The sequence below is a fragment of the Hydra vulgaris genome, chromosome 15, assembly GCF_038396675.1.
Source record: "Hydra vulgaris chromosome 15, alternate assembly HydraT2T_AEP".
Taxonomy (NCBI): domain Eukaryota; kingdom Metazoa; phylum Cnidaria; class Hydrozoa; order Anthoathecata; family Hydridae; genus Hydra; species Hydra vulgaris.
In genome coordinates, this window is record NC_088934.1 from 16482051 (window position 1) to 16505696 (window position 23646).

At 23.5% G+C, this 23646-nt stretch overlaps 1 protein-coding gene across 7 annotated transcripts in view; it reads right to left on the reverse strand.

The window, feature by feature from the left end:
- LOC136091511 (E3 ubiquitin-protein ligase rnf213-alpha-like) overlaps positions 1–23646 on the reverse strand; it is a 171381-nt gene that overhangs the window by 45258 nt on the left and 102477 nt on the right. For 6 of the 7 annotated variants that reach the window (XM_065819148.1, XM_065819147.1, XM_065819151.1 and 3 more), the window contains 9 exons: positions 22740–23156; positions 21598–21770; positions 21256–21492; positions 13063–13235; positions 12862–12970; positions 9663–9760; positions 8636–8806; positions 2997–3236; positions 2254–2365 (listed from right to left, as the gene is read on the reverse strand). In XM_065819148.1, coding sequence (XP_065675220.1) covers positions 2254–2365; positions 2997–3236; positions 8636–8806; positions 9663–9760; positions 12862–12970; positions 13063–13235; positions 21256–21492; positions 21598–21770; positions 22740–23156 — 1730 coding nt within the window. The remainder of the gene's footprint in view (positions 1–2253; positions 2366–2996; positions 3237–8635; positions 8807–9662; positions 9761–12861; positions 12971–13062; positions 13236–21255; positions 21493–21597; positions 21771–22739; positions 23157–23646) is intronic. The other variant, XM_065819150.1, reaches the window with a different exon arrangement.

The following is a 23646-nucleotide window of genomic DNA, read 5'->3' on the forward strand; positions in this document are numbered from 1 at the left end:
ATGTAAATATTTTATTAATAAGATATTTTGTTTATTGTTAATTCAATAACGTAAAGTTTTAATGACGTTCGTTTAATTTATGAAAATAAATTATGATCACGAATATGTTATCGGTAACTGAAAAACAACAAAAAAAAACTCTTTCTTGTTTAAAAACATTAAAATGAGTTCACATATTAAATAAGAAAAAATTTATTAACAGTTAATAAAATAACCAAAAACCAACTGTAAAATCATAAGAAAATAAACAAACATTATTTTACGTTTCATGAAAAAAATATTTTTTTCAAAATAAAATGCATTATGTGTTTTCGCTATGCAGCGAAATCTCGTAACAAGGCCATATATATATATATATATATATATATATATATATATATATATATATGCCTATTAAATATGTATGTATAATAATAAGTTTTAATGAATTATTATTTTTATTTAAACTCTATAAATTACAGATTATAGTATAGTCTATTTGTTACTCATTTGATAATTATTTATTTCATTTCTTAAATTTTTTATTAAATAAAAACAAAGTTATTGCTAAATTTTTAATTATTATATAAAAGATTATGAATCAGAAAAATCAAGATGACTGACTCAATTAAAATAAATAATTATCAGTATTAGCCTAGTTCTTTATAAATGGTATAAAAATAAACTTTTTTTTATTTAATGAGCCATCTGCCAAAAAGATCATTTAAAAGATATATTTTTTAAATTATACTGATGACTGGTAGTACTATTTTTAATTATTATTAATATTATCTATTTATAAGCAAAAGTTTGATTTATTTTGTTGTATATACTGTAATTATTATTCTTTATTTTTTAAATTGTAAACAAACCCTAGTTATGGCTAACGCTATTATAGAACTTTAGGAGACCAACTAAGAAATGATTTTTATTTTAACATCCATGTTTTAACTTTCCACACTTGTGTGGTTTAGACTAATTTCCATAGTACTATTTTCTTATTTAAATATAAAATTATGGAAAAGTTATTATTCCTGGCAGTAACCTATTTTGCGGATCAGGACTAGGTATTTTTATTGTGAGATCATTACTTGGATGATTAAAATCCAAGTAATGATCTCACAATGGATGATTTACTTGGAACACTATCATCCAACATTAATGAGATTCTCCTACTGTTACCCATATTTATGAGATTCTCCTACTGTTACCCATAATTATGAGATTCTCCTACTGTTACCTATATTTATGAGATTCTCCTACTGTTGCCCATATTTATGAGATTCTCCAACTGTTACCCACATTTGAGTTGAACTTTTATAGAGTGAAAAATAATCACATAAGTACTGTCTGCTTATTAATTGTATATTGTTGGATAAATAATAATATGAATATTAAAGTATAAGTTTAAGAATAAATTTAAAAATATGAGTTTATGTTATAATTATAATTAAATTATGAACTATTAAATTAAAATATTAAATTTCATTATCAATATCAAATTAAATTAAACTATTTTATAATTTTAACTGAATAATTTTCAAATATTTTCAAATGCAACATAATTATTTGCATTTTACAGTTTACAAAAAAAAAAAAAAAAAAAAAAAAAGTGGTGTTAACTATAATTAATATTTAGGATTGAATCTAGAAAAGAGTCAATCCTAAATCAGCTGGGAAAGCATCACTAAGTAAGTACAACGACTACAACTACGACTACCACAACTACTACTACAGAAACATCCGTTCTATTCAAAAAATATCTTGATAGCAGGAATTCTTTTCAGTAATTTATTGAAACGATCCACCTCAATATTTTCCTAGATGAGTACTCATTAATCACATGGGAAAATATTGTTACGTTTTAAAATATTCTCCTCAGTGCCAGTTAACTGCTTTAAAAAAAACTTATAAAATTTTTAATCTTCTTTTTAACTTTGTGTTAGCATTAACCCTATTTACAATTTTTTAAAATTGTTGTCACAACGTTCAAATTAAATCAATGTTTTTCTTTAAAATTAAATAATATTTTTTCTATAATCATATATTATTATACATTTAGTTTTTTTAGTAAAATGAATAACAATTTATTCAAATTAACATTTGAATAAATTGTTCTACATCCCAAAAAATTTTTTGCTTTATATATTTAACTCTTAAGTTCAAAAGGACCTTTAGGCTTTTCTAAGTCATGCAATTAGGTATCTACACATAGATACACAATCAAAAATAAAATAAAAAACTATGTAATTCTAATTGATAAAAACAACCAACCTCCATGCAATATATAAAAAGTTTTACAACTTGAAGAAGTTGACTTTGATCTGTATGTGAAAATAGCATATCTAAATGACTGCTGAGATAATTTTGAACCTCCTCGTTGTTCCTAAAAAAATTTAATTTTCAGGGAAACATTTGATAATGATGGGAAAAGTCTAAAAGAGGACAAATATGATCATTTTTTTATAGTTGAAAAAATAAAACTAATTTTATTTCAATGTTAAATAAAAGACTATGTAAATTAAAATAACAAATTATAAACACAAAAAAAAATTGTAAATTGAATCAAAAATATATATAATATTTTTGGTGCTGTTAAACAGTATTATTATTTACAAAAATTTAATTTCTTTTTTCTTAGACAGACACATTTTTTTTAACACAGCGTATTATCCAAATGATTTTCACTTGCTGAAATAATATAACATCATGTATTGTTGATGCTCACTGAAGTGATATTTAAAAATTTAAATATCACTTCAGTGAGTCTAACGATTTGCTTTTTGTCTTTTTTATTTACTTTTTCAATGGATAGACTTTTTAATAAACATTAAACTCTAAACTTATTCAAATTGCAACAGCTAAAAAGAAATGCTAAGCTAAAATTAAACTAGGAAGAAAATCCAAAAAAAAAAAAATGAAAAACAAAAAACAATTCCTTACAAAAAAGAAAATATACAAGCACTAAAATAAAACTCAAAAAACTAAATATTCATAATTAAATGTAAAAAAAAGACCTTTGAAGAAGTTGTTGGAGTAAAAATGAGCGAATGACAGGAGTTGAATCAAGTGCATAATCTTGTATTGGGGAAAATACTTTAGTGGTTTTTGAAGTAAAAACATAATTCAGAATATTCTCAATGACATTAGTATCCACTCTATTAAAATCTTTTCTTGAAAAGCAAAACTCAGTGACTACTTCAGCATAAAACAAAATACATCGCTTCTTGAATTCTTCTTTTTCAAAAACCATATGTCTAAAAAAAATAGATGTAAATAAACTTTTTTCTAAAAATTTATTTACACAGATGTACACCAGCAAAATTAGTCATTTTATTGTTTTCATTATTCATTTCCTTCTTCTCTTTCTAAAAAAGTTGCATCAATTTAAATAAGCAAAAAAAGTGAGCAAATCTCACATAAATATGCTATAATATATATATATATATATATATATATATATATATATATATATATATATATATATATATATATATATATATATATATATATATATATATATATATATATATATATATATATATATATATATATCTACCATAGCATATTTATGAGAGCATTTGCCCACTTTTTTTGCTTATCTAAATCAATACAGCTTTTTTAGAAAGAGAAGAAAACGAAGAATAATGAATGAAAAGATTGCTGCTCCATCCCAAACCTTCAGTCGATGTAGCAGCACTCCACTGTGAGTCAGGCTATTTGTCAGTTGATGTATGTTCTGAAGCCCCTGGCAACAGGCTATTTCAGCTATTTCAGTATGATGTCACACTGCTCACCTAAATCAGCAGTATAAGATATACATAAATATATATATATATATATATATATATATATATATTTATGTATATAACTAACTAAATATATATATATATATATATATATATATATATATATATATATATATATATATATATATATATAATAGTCACAAATCCATACCTATTTTACTGTTTTTATATATTATATGATGCTTATTTACATTTTACAACACATTAGGTTAGACATATCCCATATACAGGTTAGACCATTTTTTAGGCTTTCTTTAGGCTGCTTTTTTACTGTTTATGAACTTTAACCTATACCGTTATTACCTTATAATCGTTTCATAGGTTTTACCTTATACCATAAATAATTACTACCTTAATCCTATACCACTAGTGAATTTTTTGATTATTTTTGTAAGATTAGAGTTCTATTATTAACTGCTGAACTATATTATAAATTTCCCTAGAACATGTTTTTAGCCAATAGAATTGCAAGTATTGTTTATTTGTTTGATGTTGCCAAGTCACTTTATTATTGTTAGCACTGCTATGTCTTCAATTAAGAACTTATTATTTTTCTTGAGAGGAGTTTTGTTTTCAGTTTCAAGTCTGTCAGCTATGATAACAAACTGTGTACTTCTTAAAATTATTTTTTTTAAACTTATTTTTTTTTATTAACTTATCGAATATGGTAAGATACTTATCTATCTTTTTACCTTTTATATCTTAATGTGTATTTACACTAAAATATTTTTTACACTATATATTACTGTTTATTATTGTTAGATTAACAGGGTATACTTTTTGTGCATGTTTATCTATATTATCTAGTGTTTATATTATACTATATTATCTAATTATTACTATATTATCTAATGTTTATCTATATTATCTATATTATATAGTGAGGTCTGTTTTATTGCAATAATGATGATGTAGGCTACAGACAATGATTAAGATAGCAAGGATGCATCCCTGACGAGCAATGCTTGCCATTTTTTATCAGGCTCTGCAAAACATCAATGTTGAATATATTGTGGCCCTGAAGATGGAATTTGTACAAAAACTTTAATTGGATCTTACACCATGACTTTTATTATCTTTCTCTTTTCCCCTTTTTCTTTCCCCGCTTTTTGATTTTCTTTCCCCACTTTTTGATAAACATTTAGTTTCGTAAATAAATGTATCAAAAAAAACATCCACTGACACAGTTTATCAACAAGAAGGTTTAAACCTCCCCTAATTTAGTTCTTTCAAGTAGCTATCATTTCAACATTAATTTCAAAATAAATAAAAGTATCTTTTGCATTAATAATTTCGGTTGTGTAAACAATGTATTCAGCGATATAAAGACACCCTATTTTGCTGTCTTGTTTAATTGTCTCTTTTAAGTCATCCAGAACGTATTTTTCTTTTTTTAGTTAGTTACTGAATAAAACCATCACAGGAATCTGAAAGTCTGCATCAATCTTAGAAGTAATTTAACATGGTGAAATTATCAGCTTGTTCAGCTGAACAACTGATGAGAGAATGCGCATTCACTATCTAAAATCAATTTATATTTTAGGGCATCAACCATTTTTTTAAAAAAGGCTTGTATTTACACAAAGGTTCGCATGAAAATTCATCTTGACATCATCTTTAATGTTTTAATTAAAGAGCTAGTCAAGACTATTAAACTTATTAAGGTATTGCATCTGCTGTTGTCAAAGAAAAAGTTTATTCTATTTTTACGGTCAATTGCACCAATATTTTATCAATAATTGTTGTAGACAAGTATCTTTAGCACTTCAAATGACAACTCACAAATGATATGCAATCTCGCATCAATGAATCGTGTACTTTCAGGGTTTTTCCAAAGTATAAATTTTTGGTAAAAATAAAGTTAAATATTTTTATGTTTTTATTTAGATATTCTATTAAAAACTCCTCAAATAATGTAATTTTGAAAAACTGTTTGTTTTACTAGTTAAAAAACAAAACTATTTCATTCAGGATATACTACAAAATTTATGAAAAAAATAATTTTTAAATATTCTGATGTAAAAATCAAAAATAAAAATCAAACAAGTTATTTCAAATAGCTATAACTGTTTCGTATTATTCTGTGGTATGTTAAAAGATAAATAATTAGTATGTTAAAAAGCAGGCAAAATATGCATGTGTTGCAAAAGAATTTAACATAATAATCTGGGTTTTCAGTTTCTTTGGAAATTTGTAAACTTATGCAATAGGAACTTTTAGATAATAAAGACAATTTTTTTTGTATAATCACACATTTTGCTTAACTGATTGATAAATTAGTTTGTCATACTTTAAAGTTGTTTAAAGTAGTGCATTTTCCCTGTATACTTCCGCGTTAATTTCCTGTTTTTTTTTTGAAAAAGGCAGCAGTTTATTTAATATGCTAATATGTAACTTGTTATTAAAAATCGAATATCTCATTTATAATTAACAGACTGCTAATCAATTTTTATAGTATAAATTGAGTGTCTGAAATAAAGTTATCAAGTTATTCAGGTTATCAGGTTAAATTATTCAGGTATTTTTACCAAAAACGGTTAACAACGGTTTCGATCCAATAATTCAACCTGCTACAATAGTAAATGGGCTAATTTATTTAAAATGAATATTTATAAATAATTCATAACTATATATATTTATTTTGTATGATAAAAATAATACTACACGATTTCTTCATATTTTATTTTTATTCTTATACTTGCACTATATTTAACACATTTAAATATATTTTACAACAATAAACCTGATATATAAAATAATACTGCATTTAATACCCTTCTATTGGTTTTATTCATAAAAAAATGTAAAAAAGATATTTTTTTTAATTCATAGTACACTTTTTTTTATACACATTTATGTATATATAAAAAGAATATATTTAAGAAGTATATTTACCAGAATCTTAAAAAAAATCTATTTGTACTTAGAAAGTCTCTTAGAAATTAAAAATTAGATTACCTCAAATTTTTAACTTACATATCACATCAACATAACATATATTTTCTCTTAATTTCAGAAAAGAATATAAAATCAATTACGAGTTCGTAAAAGAGTATGATAATAAATTGAATGGAAACAGTAGTAATAATTAAAATTTTAGTTTAAACAGTTGTAAAACAATTGTAAAAGAATAGAACTTTTTGGTTCAAGGTTTATTTAAAAAAAGATTTTATTATAATTGTCACTATATATTTATAGCTTAGAGATATCACGGTTAAATTTTTAAAATTTAATTTAATTTACAAAGCATAAGAAAAATGAATCAACTAAAAAAGCGCAACAGAAAATATTACATTTTATTCCATTATTTTAATAAGACAATATATTAATACTCAAACAGATTTATTAATAGATTCATAGTTTGCAAAATTGCTACGTTCATTGCAAAATTTTTTAAGCAAACCCCAAGATGCTTGAATAAAGAATCATGATGGTTGCAAAGGTTGTTTTTCTACCATTTTTTGCATTGCTTGCAAATTATTGGTTTGACTATATCTGTAATAAACTCAACAAAAATCCAATTATACAACTGATAAAACTGGAGAATAAAAAAATAAAGTCTGGAAAAAACTCACTAAGTAGAAAGCACACTAATAACTCTGAGCGAAAGATAAAAACTGCAGTGTAATTTTGAAAAACTATTATCTCAACTTTACAAGTATCCAACTATTCGAAGTTTAATTACCGAAGTCTTTTTAAATGATTTGTCACTCTCCTACTAGTTAATAAAGCGATTGAATGAACTTTTATAATTATATAATTAATATCATTTGTTTTAATGAAACAGCTATATGATGTATAACAGTTTTTTATATATTGTTGTTTTATTAGAATGATTAATTATATTTTAACATTTGAATATTGCTTTTTACTTATTATTTAATTAACTACTAAATTATTAAATAAAAATTAAATATAAAAATTAAAAAAAAACGTTAGGATTTGTTTTTTTTGCAAGTTATTTTTCTGTTTTTTTATCGCTAAAAATACATTTATTATTACAATTAAAATTTTTACTACACCTGGTCTACACCTAGAATCAATAAAATAAAACTTCAGAATAAAAAAAAATTTCATCAAAACATAATAATTTTAATTTATCAAAAAAGCCTGTGCAAGACTATTTAAGCAGACGGCCGCGTAGCCCGCAAAGACGGGTTTAGATGGGCTCTTTATAGTTTGTGCACTTATTTACTCCTGCCGAAGCCTGTATATATATACATACATACATACATACATATATATATATATATATATATATATATATATATATATACATATATGTATATATATAAATATATATATATATATATATATATATATATATATATATATATATATATATATATATATATATACATATATATATATATATATATATATGTATATATATATATATAAATATATATATACATATATGTATATATATACATATATATATACATATATATATATATACATATATATATATATATATATATATATATATATATATATATATATATGTATATATATATATATATATTTATGTATATATATATATATATATATAAATATATATATACATATATGTATATATATAAATATATATATACATATATATATATATATATATGTATATATATATATACATATATATATATATATATATATATTATATATATATATATATATATATATATATATGTATAAATGTATATATATATACATATACATATATATATATATATATATATATATATATATATATATATATATATATATAAATATATATATATATATATATACACACACACACATATGTGTGTGTGATATATATAAAGAACTATGAAAAAAATAAAATGTACCTTCTTTCTAAACTTTCTTGATATATATCTCTATTATTAAATTCAGTATTACATTTTGGACATGTCATTGTTTTACAAAGTATTTTATGCATACATTCATTAAAAACAGCTCCGCAACATGGAAGAGTATATGAAGCCTCAAAGCAATTGTTAACTAAGCAATCTTCACTTCTAATAAAATAGTACAACAATGTAATGCACGCAGCAACTTTGTTGTTGATTACATAAATTATATGATTATATTAATTTTATAATTATTTGAGGATATTAACATTAATAATAATAATAATGAAGACCCCCAGTAATAAAATCTTGTTTAATTAAGACTTTTATTTTATGATTTCTGATCATTTTAATGCACTGATTTGCTGAAATGTTTACTTCTAGAATTAAATATTACTTTAAAGTGAAAATTTCAAAAATTTCAAACTGCACAAATCAAAATTAAACAATCATAATTAGAGAAAAAAACATTTTTTATAAAAAAAAATGAAAAAACTCTTGGGAAGAGATAAACTACCTAATAAAACACGATAAACACTTTCACTTTAAACTGCACCCTTTATTTCCTAATTTTTATAGTAAAATATGGTACAAAAAATTTATATCAAGGAACTATTTCTTAGAAAAATTTAAAAATCATATTATATATAAAAATTTCCATGTGTTATAAATAGTATTTTTACAATGATCGTTTTCCCATGACATTGGGAATTCTTTAGTGTTATTTAATTATGACATGATTAAAATTTAAAACTATTTTTAACAAACGGAACTGAAAAAATCAAGTTAAGTGTGGTATTACCAGGATTATGGTTATATTAGAAATTAATAATATTATTAATTATAATATCAATAATAAAATAAAAATTTAATAATTATTATTTTTATTAATAATAATATCTGTAATAAAAATATCAAGAATATTATAGTAATAATAACAATAGTAATAACAATAACATTTAACACATAAAAGCTTTTACAACAATAATTAATATTATAAATAATAACTATTTTAAAAAAATACATGTTAGAAAAATCCATTGCAAGTGACTCTTTTAAAAATTCTTCAATTATAATCCATGATTCATAAGTTAGCATATCATTTGGAAGAGTTTCCAATTTCTAAAGTTAATTATGCAATAAATGATTTATTAATAATTATATGTTTCATAAATATTTTTAAAAAATTTCTTTACTTAAAAAATATATTTTTAGTAAAAAATTAAGTCCTTAAAGCAAACCTTAAAAATAATTGAACATTAAGAATAAACTAGAAGAGTACCCTGTCCTGTTTTCAAACAATATTAAATGAACAAACTTTATGTAACAATAGTATAGTAACCTAACTTCACTTAGTGTTAAAAAGGATAACCCAGCAAATTTCTTGTAACTCTAACCCTAATACATTAGATTTAGCAAAAATAAACAAGAGTCAAAGATGGCTCCTTTATATACCACCTATGCTTTTCATCTGTTCTTAATGATTATTTGTGCCACATTTAACCAAGATCAAGTAAATGGTATAAGAGTGTATAAAAAACATTCATACCTATATATATTATATTCAAAATTATTTTTAGGTATAAATAATAGCATATTAAGATTTTTCAGACATTTTTTAATAGAACTAAAAATTAAAATAGACTAAAATTTACTATTTTTATTTTATTATTAATTTTCAAAAATATCTCATATGATTTAGCTGTATAAAATGTACTTTTTGGTCATAAATAACTTGAATGATTTTTTTTAGGTCACAGCCATTATGTTTTAAGTAAAAATAAAAATTTTATGCTGATTAAGAAATCTATTGACATTTCTCTCTACACTTATAAAAATTAAATAAACTTGAAGATATCCTTCTCTACCAAATTAAAGGAAGGGGAGAAGGGATTTGGGTCCAAACTTAGTTTGAATTTTTTTTTTTTATAGTTTCACCACTTTTTCTTTAAAAAACTTGAATTAAATAATTTTTTTATTAGTATTATAAAAATTTATTCTTCTACTTCAATTTTATAAATATTTTAACAAAATAATTATTGTTAAATTAATAAAAATCATTATTATTAAAAATAAGCAAGGTATAAAATGTAAACAAAATTATTATTGCATTATTCTGTAAAACAAGATGGGGTTTCATGTGTTTTTATAAACAATCATGATTTAATAGAACAGTAATGGAAATAGAAATATAATAGCTTGTACCCTTAAAATAAATAATCATATTGTTCATTCAATAGATTTATTGACTTCAAAATAATTGTGCTGCCTTTTGAACAAGTTAAAACAGAATTCCTTTTGAATACTTGATATAACTTTTTTTTGTTAACTTTTTTTGTATCTGTTGTATCAGCTAAAACCGCTGTATTTGTAACTGATTCAATTTTTTGAACAAAAAGACCCATTATTTGAAACATATTTAAATTACCTGAGCACCAATTACACACTGAGGTTTAATGTCATTTGCAATTATTTTATCAACACCAACAACTCAATTAAAAACAAAATATTCATCAGTTATTCAATTGTTTCTTTTGCTAAACCAATAATTCTTTTTGATTAATCAAGTTTTTTAATGAGTACTTACTAACTGCTTCTATGACTTGACTAACTGCTTCTATGACTTGACTAACTGCTTCTATGACTTGACTGAGTGCTTTTATGACTTGACTAACTGCTTCTATGACTTGACTAACTGTTTCTATGACTTGACTAACTGCTTCTATGACTTGACTAACTGCTTCAATGACTTGACTAACTGTTTCTTTGATTAATAAGTAATAATCTTTTTTAATGAGATTCTCTAAAATAAAGATATTTTAATGAGATTCTCCATATTAAAGATATTTTAATGAGATTCTCTATATTAAAGATATTTAAAAATATATATATAACTATTAGATAAGCTTGCATGCAAAAATTAAAAAAAGTATAAAAAAAGTTGAACACATCTAAATAATACTCAAAAGAAAAAAGGATTATATTTAAAAAAGATTATTTGCAGTTCTAAGTTTGTGGCTTTATCTTTAGTTATGCATGAAAGTAGTGAAATGACATGAATTCCAAATATTGTAAACAGAAATAAAATAACTATCATTTAAAAAAAATCTTTTACCATCTACTGGACTATTTATGCGTTTTTATACAAAATTTTATGTTGCAATTTTTATGCATCTTAATAGTTATCTAGGTTGACTTAAAGTAAAGCAAAGAGTTTAAAGGAAAGAATTCTTTTGCAGAGTAACACAAGGAAATTTTTTTTTCTTAATGCAACCAAATAAAATTCAAAATTTATTTAATTAAAATTTAAATGCAACTGATTCAAATTCATTCAATTAAAACTTAGGCATAGCCAATTAAAACTAGAATCCATCAAGTTAAAATTTTAATGCAACTAAATAAAATTCAAGTTTATCAAATTAAAACTTAAATTGCAAAAATTTTAATGAAAAATTGAATAATTTTGCAAACAAAAAAACAGCTGCATTAATTTTTATTGTTAAGTACTTTAAAATCTATTAAAGTTAAAAAATAGAAGTAAAATGTAACCATAAAAAAATAGCAAAAAATGATTTATTGTTTAGCATCAAATAACTTTATTATGTTTTTATTTCTTATATCTTTGAGTTTTGTTATTCACTTTCTCTGTGAAACTTTTTTAGTTTACAAAAAAAGAAAAGCTTATCAAAATGTAAAATCAGGCTTGTACTAATTCTACGATAAAAATTCGAACAAAATTATGTGTTGAGAAAACAACTTATATAGTGTACAGCAATCCTGAGAACCAGAAAAAGCACTGAAAAAATTAAAAAAAGTATAAAAAAAGTTGAACACATCTAAATAATACTCAAAAGAAAAAAGGATTATATTTAAAAAAATTCTTAATCCCAAAATTTAATTTGTAGATGCAAAATCATTAATGGAATATTAGAGAATATGAAAAAGCCTCTTTTATAATCAAACAAAATGACAAAACAGAACTTCCAACAATTCGTGTTCCATACAACGAGTGTTGCCTCAAAAAATTATTTGCTTTAACAGAAACCAGACTCAACAAAAATATGCCAATAAACAAATTTAACTTCATTTAATAAGTAAAGACTAGTTTTTAAAATTTTTTTATTTGACTAAACATTTTTTTAAACAATTTATTTGATATATATGATGTGTGCACTTACACATCTATGTATATATACATTGATTTAAAAATAAATAAAAAACACCTTCCACAGTGAGGTTAACAAATCAATTTGATGATTGCAAAAACATGTAGAGGTTTGAAAGACAACATCCGAAAACTTTTGACAGATTCTAAAACTGCACCAACGAATTCTAAATTATATCAAAAATAAATTTAATTGAAAAATAAAAATAAAATAACTTTTAATAGAGATTGACATCTATAATTTTGAAAAAAAACTTACTGCAACTGTTTCAACGCTTCTTCTGTTGCATTATTGCATTTACATTTCATTGCAGACTCAAGAACACAATTGACCAACACTTTTGTCTTTCTAATTTCCTCAATGAAACCAGGACAGAAGCATTTAGAAGCAAGATGAGATAGATATTGATTCAGTAAATCAACATCTATATCCTTAAATGTTATAAAGAACAAATGTATTTATATTATTAACATAACTACTTTTCAGCAAAAAATAGATAAAACATTTATTAAGTAAGACAAGATTTTTAAACTTACTGAAAAAAGTTTTATTATATATCCATTTAACAGTTTTATTATATATCTAAATTGAATTTTTTAATGTTATTGTTACTTATTTATTATTATATATAACTTTTTTATAAAAAATCGTTTATTTTTTCATTACAAAGTATTATTTAGTGTTTGATTATTTTCAAAAATGGTCATCAAAAGGTTCAACAATGTGTGTATGTTATGTGATGTTTGGGATTTAAAGTACTTACTAATAATTATAAAATATGAATAGCTCTTTGACTCTATTAATAGAGATAGACATCTATAATTTTGAAAAAAAACTTACAGCAGATGTTTTTACATTTGTTTTAATGCATTATTGCATTTACTTTTTATTTCAGACTCAAAACCACAATTGACCAACACTCTAACTCTCTCAGCTTTAGAAAAGAAAACTGCTTTTATAATACAAAAACTTTCTTCGTTTTTGTATTATAAACATGCTCAAACATGTTTAGTAAAAAATTTGTAAATAAAATTCAAAAGTTCTTTTGTCAGCAAAGCATAGTTTTGTTAATATAATATATTGAATTAATAAATTAATTTAGTAAATATTTTACATAGTTGAATTAAATTTGATATTATTTTTTAATTTCCAGTTTATAAAATTTTCGATTATTGTTAGACTAAAATTTTATATTAGTAATTTAAAATTTTAATATAGTATAAAATCTCAAACAAATGTAATTTATCACTAGAAACATATTCTTCAACTGTTGCTCTGGCAAATGATGGTCGTTCTACTAGATATATTCAAAAATTGTTGAAAATACTGCAATCAACAGTGAGTGATACTATTCGTCAGTTTAAATGTACTGGTACAAATGAAGATAGGAAAAGAACTGGACATCATTGCAAACCATCAAAGGCTGAAGAAAAGTCAATTATACTCTCATGTAAACGAAATAGACAACTAACAGCCCAAGAAATAATATCTAACTTCGATGCTGCTCATAATAAAACAACTAAGACCTCACTTGAAAACTGTTGGCTTAAATGGTTGAATAGCTGTTTGAAAACCTCTTCTCAAAGCATAAATTGGAAATGAGCTTCAATGAGCTCAAGCACATTCAAATTGGATGTTTATAGTATTAATTATGGATAATTTGGATATTTAAAGTATTAAAAATGTTAGATTATAATATGATTTCATAACTTAATACATATTTTAAAGTAATATAATGTAAACTAATTAAGGGCTTTTAAATTTTATTTAAATATTTCTTAAATATTTTAAAATTACTTCTTTGTTTTTTCAAATATAGACTGAAGAAATGATTTGTGAATGGACAAATCCAAATTTCTTGTTTTTGAAGCAAAGTGACGTGATCTATGTTTATAACTGACCCCCTGCCCCCCATTTCATATACGCTATTTACAGACCCCCTCTCCTACATCCGAGCATAAATACTTAATGGACGATACCTAATAAAAGCAATTTTAGGAGTTGTGATGTTTTATAAGATAAATTAACCAAATATTAGTAATTATATTGATATTATTATACCATAATACATAAGAATAATAATGAAATAAGAATAATCTGATTAACTTATAATGAGTAGAATTTTCAGATAATTTCTAAACTATACATAATCTACATTTTAGAATACAAATTATATACAGGTTACATATTATTCACTAAACCAGCCAAATTGTCTAATACTATTTAACCCTCTGTGAACTATATTTGTATAATGTTTTATTGTTAACGTGTTGCTTTCTGTTCAATTTGGAAATTAATAATATGGCAATCACTAGATCTTCTGCTGAGGTGTGGCTTGTTGGTAAACCTAGACAAATTCTGTCAACTGCTAGATTTTCTTCAAAAGGGGATGTTCTTTAAAGGTTGATTTTCCACCATTTAGAAGAAAAAAAAGTATTCTTGCAACAATTCAAGCAGTTCTAACTAAAATGAAAATCAGGCATCAAAGCAGTAAAGCTAATTTATGGAAAAAACTGAACTTTGTTTTTTCTTCATTGGCAATTAACATTGTGAGTAAAAGTAGGTCTAGTTCCTTGGATGATGATGATGATTCCTTCCACTTTCAGCACAAGTGGTTCAACGAAAAAGTTGATAAAAGTTTTATCAGATAATGCTGTAACATTTCTTGATTAGGTTAATATTTCTGATCACCCTGCACTCTTTGTGGTTGGAACTGTGGCTCAGGTTCTTGGTCACTCAGTAAAAGATTTATTATTGTTGTACAGCACAATCCACAGAATAAGGCAATTGGTTAGTGAAGCGGTGACTACAGCTAACAAGGTCAATTTCTCTCCTAAAAATCCACTTCTTTTGCATTGGGATGGAAAGCTCTTACCTGATATCACTAGTGGTCAACATTGTGACCACCAATGGTCACAATGTTGACAAGTGGATAGAATCACCATGGTCACAAGTGGATAGAATCACCATCCTTGTGATGGAAAAAAATGGTGGTGGGATGGAAAAATTCCTGGACATCCCAAAGATTGGTCAAAGTATGGGTAAGCAATAAGCTGATGATTGTATGAAGGCTCTTGAAGATTGAAAATCAAATGAACATGTTTGAGGACTGATTTTTGAGACCACTTTATCCAACACTGGGTTGAACATCGATGTCTGCACCATAATGGAGCAAAATCTTATATGTATAGCATGCAGGAACTGTGTTTGAATTCATGCTTTCTACCATTATTACAACTGCATTTGGAACCAGTGGAGGAACTCAATGACCAGCAATAAACAAAGAGCTATAGTCATTAGAGAATGAAAAACTTTTTAATTGTGAATTTCTTATCAAACTTCGTGAATAAATGTTAGTATACTATTGTTAAGCAGTTAAAGATCAACAACCCAGGGATAATTACTTAAAACTCTTGAATTTGTGCCTTATTTTTCTCAGAGGATCAAACACAACATCAGAGTTTAATGTAAAGTTTCAAGGTCCAAGCAACTGCTGCAGCAAAAGCTTTTCATTGCCACCTCTGATATTTTTCAAAATATTAAGTAGGATTGGCTTTCTTTGATTGGCAAACAACCTAAAACAGCAGTAAAGACATAAATCTCTCAAAAGACTTGTTCAACTGTCATAGTCAATTGTCTTCTTTCATTACACAATGTACTGTAGAACTTTTTTGGAAATTATTTTGGAGGGTAAAAAAAAAAGCTGAATCATTTTTAATGAAAGAATTTTCAGAGTGGGAAATAGATTCAACATATATTGAAATAAAGAACAAACAAGGTTCCCCAAATAAAGGTCATCAACGATTGACATGAAAGAGGCATAGCACTTTTAATATCCTTTAACTGAAGCATTACGAAAAATTGAAAGCAGTTTTTTCTTCAATTGGTTAATCTTCACCTAAAGGAATTTCCAGTTGCCTCAAAGTCTGCACTGATGAAGATGACTGTTGATGATAGATAATTGATTTTTGATTGCCTAGTGCATAGTAGTAGTATGTACAAAAAATACTGTACTAAATCTTTATTGAGCAGTATTGTTTTTAAACAGTTAACATCAACAGTCCACATGATATTAACTAAATAAAAATTAAATATAAAATAATAAGTTGAAACTTTTTTTTCACCTAATACCAAAAATGTGACAATGGTAACCCATAAATATTATACAATTTGCTTCAAATTCTGCCCAATAATTACTATTGTCATGTAGAACAAGGGCAAGCTTGAATACAACCAAAGTTTTGAACCTAAAAATTTTGCATCACCTTAATATATATATATATATATATATATATATATATATATATATATATATATATATATATATATATATATATATATATATATATTTCTTATGAAAACACTATTAAACGCACTTGAATTATATGAAATTGCTGTTTTTGGTCGTAAAAAATCATTAAAGTAGAAAAAACGTGTCTAATAGCGCTAGAGAATATATATATATATCTATATATATATATATATATATATATATATATATATATATATATATATATATATATATATATATATATATATATATATATATATAAAAGTTTACTGTTGCATTATGTTATTTTAAAGCATATTCTAGGATTTTCTAAATGCGTTACTTAATGTTCTCATGGTTCAAGCAAAGTATTCTATGCAAATAGAATAACTTTAGCTGATAAATCATTCTTAGCTTTAAAAGAGAGTTATTATTGTTCTTTGGTTAATTTGATTTAATTCGCAGTTTTAATAACAAAAAAGTTTATCCATTATTGGTACTTTTGTTATATAATTTACTAAGTCTGCTTAGATTCTTACTAAGTTAATAATGACTCGTAAAGGTGTTTTGTCGTGTCATTAGTCTTTTTCAGAACAATATTGGTTGCTGACAAAACAAGTTTTATTTTATATTTTAGATCAACTGGAAAATGCTAAAATTCTTTTTAGTTACTTCAATTTACTTTATTGTTGTATTTTTGTTATGGCAGAATTTACAAGGATTAATAAATTTTTTTAGAGAGGCAAACTGATTCTGATTTGAGTGATTTGAAATTTTCTATTTGAAAGTTTTATTTTAATTTGGAATTCTATTTATGTATTTGACATAAAAAACTAAAAAAAATATTTAAATAAAATTGCTATTTGTTGACATAAGACATGGTTACTTGTCGACACAAAAGTGTATATAAATATGTGCGTGTGTGTGTATTTTAGTATTTTTTATATTGCATTGTATTTATATGTGTATTTGTTTTTAGGAAAAATAAAAGAGTTCTGCTAGATGAATAAAAAAAATTAAAAAAAAATTTCTTTACTTCAAGTTTTATGTTTTAATTCAAAAGTATGTGTATATATATATATATATATATATATATACATATATAATTTTTTGTTATCCACCTCCTCAAGGCCGAGAAGGCCACTACAGATGAAGAGGCTACTTAATAGTGGTTATAACCCTCTCTCAACTCTGTAACTCTGAAACACGAACCTTGACAAACAAGATCGCTGCGCAGAGAAACAAGTATATATATATATATATATATATATATATATATATATATATATATATATATATATATATATATATATATATAAACTTGAAATACAATTTTTAACCAATATAAAGTAAAAGATAGTCAAACCAGTAAATAAAACTAAATCTATTTTTCTCAAAATAGTTATTATTAAAAATATTTTTTAATTCCCAAAAAATACACTAATACAAAGTATTTTTATATTTATGTTATTAATTAAACTTTAAGCACAAGAGGCCTTTCGAAAAATCATCACTGATGATTTTTTGAAAAATGTCAATTTAATTATTTCCAAAATTAACTTTAATAATGAACCAGTTGTTAAACTAACAAAGTAAATTGTACGAATTTACATATTCTATAGTGATAGTATTTGATTTTTTTTTTTTAATGTGGTATTGTAACACTTGCTAATGTCAATTAGCAGTTATGTAATTGTTACTTAAAAATTTAGGTATTAAGGATAGGTAATGCAATGGCACTCAAATAAAAGTTTGTGATCTTCAAAATAATTTTATTGATGCAGCGGTTTTGACCAGTGTTTCTGGTTGTAAACAGCCATTTATTTCTCAAATTTATTTTCCTCTATCAAATTTTTTTATTTCAATCAAATTCTAAATTATTTTTTGTTCTGAAACTTTATCAGTTTCTTTTAAGATTGGCATATTCAATAACAACCAATAAATTTCAAGGTCAAATGTTTAATAGAGTTGGCATATCTCAACTATTTGTTACGCTGTCAAGAAAACTTAATTGTTTTTTTTTTTAAACTGATAAATATTTCATTTAGAGTACGGTAGATAAAAAATGTTATTACAATTAATGTTAGATTTTGTAATGTTCTTAATTTATAAGTTGATATCATGCATCGTGAGGTATGTTATTTAACAAATATTACATAATTTTTTAATGTTCATAATTTATAGATTTTAATAAGTATGTTAATGTGAGTAAAATAATGTATATAGATTATAAAATGTGTTAATGTTTTATGTTTTAAAAGTGGTTTTAATTTGAATTGTGTAGAGTAAGATTCTTATCCTTGCCAGTCAAGCAGTGTTACTAAGTTGTAGTGTTACTTGACAGCATTTTTTGCTAAATGGTCTCAACTTCTATTATTTTTTACAGTTGAACTAAGAAACTTACAACTAAGTATGAATCTTAATTATTATAATTAATTATCAAAATCAAAATGAAAAAAATTAGTTAAACTACATATCTTTATTCCTTATTATTTTTTAAGTTACTAATTTTAATTTCTTTAACCAATCAGCTTCATCAACCAGAGAAGATAGGTATTTTTACATTTAAATTGAAATACAACTTTATGTATATCTAATTTTTATTATGCTATTCCTTTTGTTTCTCAGTACTTTCAGATAATCTATGATATTACGACTGTTAAGTTTAAGATTATTATAGCTAATTATTTGGAGTTTTTATGACTCTTGATTGTTGCAACAAGCCTCTTGATTTTCAAATTTCCATAATTTTTAAGAACACTCTATTATGCATGCATCATTGAATCTAAGGTAATTGAAATTATACTTATTTGGAGTTTTTATGTTTATTAGTATTAATATTAGTCAATACATTATTTTCAAAAATCAAATTTTATCAAATTTTTATATTGACTGATTAAAATGATCTTAAGTTTAAGTGATTTTATATGTTTTCTTTTATATTGGAATACTTTGTTGTTATTAAGTTCTTTGGTATTTTTTGGTAGTTTAATTAATTATGACCAAGTATAAGAAATTTTATGAGCCGCTTACTTAATTTACAAATTAACTATCCAAATTGTTTATAAAATATGTTTGTTCCTTAATTTAAAATATTATAACAAATAAAATACGATGCTAAATTGTGCAACTTGACAAGGTGTTATTTGCAAGTTGTGTTTATTGGCAGTGTTTAGTCTTAAGCAGCATTACTGATGTAGAGCTAGGTTGTGTTGACTACCTTTTTTTTATCATTCTGGAAACACATAATAATGTCTGTTAACATTTAGCTTGATGTTATGTGTACTTATACTTATACTTATATCTTATACTTATATCTTACTTACTTATATCTTATGCTATGAGCTATGTTGTGATGTTTTGTGTTAATAGGCAGCTCGGTTTACCTTACCATTAATGCCTGTTGATAAAAATGATTATTAGGTAGTTTCATTACTGATTCTAATCATTTTTAAAAAAAGACAAAACATTTTGCAATACTATTAAGTAATAAATAATGCATCTTATAAACTTTGTCTCCAGTATTAGATAAATTTGCTTTTTTTATGTATTTTAAACGTAAGTTGATATACATTCATTACAAAGTGTGCCATTAAAATTTTTTACTTAAATGTTTTAAAATAAATAAACGAAAATTTACTGAAATAACTTTTAAAATGTGGCAATGTGTCATGTTCTCAGACAAAGCACGAGTTAAGCATTTTTTAGCACACACAATTTACATTGCAATTTATAGTAATTTTTGATGCACTCACTAGCAACTTTTGTTTGTTGTGAATGCATCATAAGTACACTATAAATTATCCAGTTTTTTTGGTTTACAACTTTTGCAACTGAGATGACTGTCAATTCTGCAAATTATTTTATTATTCTATGTTCATGTACTTTATTTTTGAAATAAAATGTATTCAAGTATTAAATTTGAACACTATATGGTACAATTTATTTTTTAATACAAATATTGGCATCTTTATTGTCAGATTCTTTTTGGCTACTTTTGATCCTTTTAAACTTTTAAACATTTTCTAAATAAAAAAAATCTAAATTAATTAAATCAAATAAAGTTTGTTTATTCAGTTAAAAAAAAAATAACATATGAACAAACATTTTGCCCAGAGTTTCTCTTTTTAATATTTTATTTTAGAATTCTTATTATTGTAAAAAAAAAAAAAAAATCTTACAATTTCTGATTCTTGACCTAATGCAGTCTCTTTCAATTGTGGTTGAAGGATAAGCATCAAAGAAATACTTTTGAGTCTTTCTTCAAATACTTTAGTGTTCAAAGCAATATGTATAGACACTATATCACAGTCATTGTTGTTAATTATATCATTATATTTTATAGCGCAAGCATTAAAGTATTTATTTCTTGAAATAATTACCATATTCATAAAGGAAATCAAACCAAATTCCAAAATCTAAATATTTATATTATATTAATTTAAAATTATTAAAGTACAAATTTTTATTTTACAAACATCAATATGGTTTTTAAATCTTAAAAAAAATATATAAAAAATTACTTTGTAAAAACTTAGCTCAGAGCTTTGCAAATGATCAGGAAACTTTAAACGCAGAAAGTGAAATATATAATCATTTACTTCCATAGTATTTAATTTTATTATAACACTGGCCATTGGTAATGATGCAACTGTTTCATAAATATGTTTGTAGTCGTGTGTTTCATGTGTTGCATCTTAATATACCAACAAATAAAAATCTAATAATTTCTTATCATTAACTAAATATTCAGCATAGTAACTATTTGTAAGGTGGCGTTTGTCATTTAAAAGAAAAAGACGTTAACAAAAAGTGTAAAGATGGAAAAAAACAGTACTGATAATTAAATCAGTAATACTATTTTTATAAGACCATATAAACAATAAAAGCTAAAATCTTATTATTCCTATTACATATTATTATTATTTTTTATAAATTACTCATTTTCAACTAATTCATTACATACATTATATCAATTAATTCATATAATTACTTAAATGCTTAATAGAAACTCACTTTTAAACAAATTATTTTACACAAACAAATTTATAATTTTATAAATAATAAATAATTATTTAATGCTTATAAATAATTAATTATTATTATTAAGCATTTTAAAAATAAGTTTTATAAGCTTGAAAATAAGTTTACTTTGTTTTTATAAGAAATTAGTTTTTACAACTTGAGTTGGCTTTTACAACTAACATTAATTAAAAACTACATTTCAATAAATGTTATTATACTTGTTATAATTACAATTATATCTTAGTAAAAATAAAATTAAAATTAGTAATTAATAATAATTGTAAATATTATTGATGTAACAAAATTTAAGAATGTATTTGATTTGATTTGAAATAAGGATTTCTTTATTTTTTGGTTCAATCTCAATAATAATCCTTTTTATTTTATCTCTTATTTTATATTATTTTATTTATATTATTATTTTATATTCACATTTTTGATTTTGCATTTTGTAAAACAAATTTATGATGTTTTTGCATTTTACTTTGATTTTATTAAATATCTTATACATACATACATACATACATACATACATACATACATATATATATATATATATATATATATATATATATATATATATATATATATATATATATATATATATATATATATATATGTATAAGTATAAATTTTATACCTAGTTGTATACAATTTCGTAGTGCATTTTCAATTTCTTGAAAAACCCTGTCTGAAAATGGAAACTTGCAATGAAAATATGAATCCAATAGCTTATTAGGTGAAATATTAGAGATAACCCTGATTTTAGAAAACAATTCCAACCACAGCTTTGTATATTCTGGTTTATTGTGAACAATTTCAAGGTTATGAAATCTATCTATACTATATACAATAGATGAGAGAACAGGCACAATGCGATCTTCCATATAACAGAATAATGCTTGACTAAATGTTCCATATGATGGTTGATACTTTTGTTCTATTGCTTCATTTTGAATCCAATTTGTAACATAATCAGGATGGCATTTGCTTTCTTCTGCAGCTAAGCCAGTTTCTATCAGCTTTAATACAGTTGTGATGAACATTTTTTCAATATCTGAAAAAATACATAAAACATTATGTCAATTATAATGTTCCATGACAAAAGGCACTTTGCCTAATTTATCAAATAAATTTAAATTGTGCTTAAATATATCAATTTATTAACTATTCATGTCAAGATAAAATTTAAAACAAATAAAATTTAATTTCAATTTCAATTTATTTATTATTATTTAAACTATTTCAATTAAAAAAAAAAGTAGCTAGCTAGTAAAAACAAACAAGTTTAAAACTTTTTTTTGTTTATGTAATTATAAAGATATTAACAAACCTGAAATGGGTAAAAACTTGTATTTTAAAAGTAAAAGTAATTTAATTTCATTAGTTTAACAAGGTTCTAACTGATCCCTAAGTAGCTTTGAATAAATATATGTCAAAAATTGTTATGTTCATACCAAAAAATTTTTTAGTACCAATTGAAAAACTTTTTTACCCATAATAAGATAAGCATTTGCTTTTAGTACTACTATTTTTCACTAAAATGT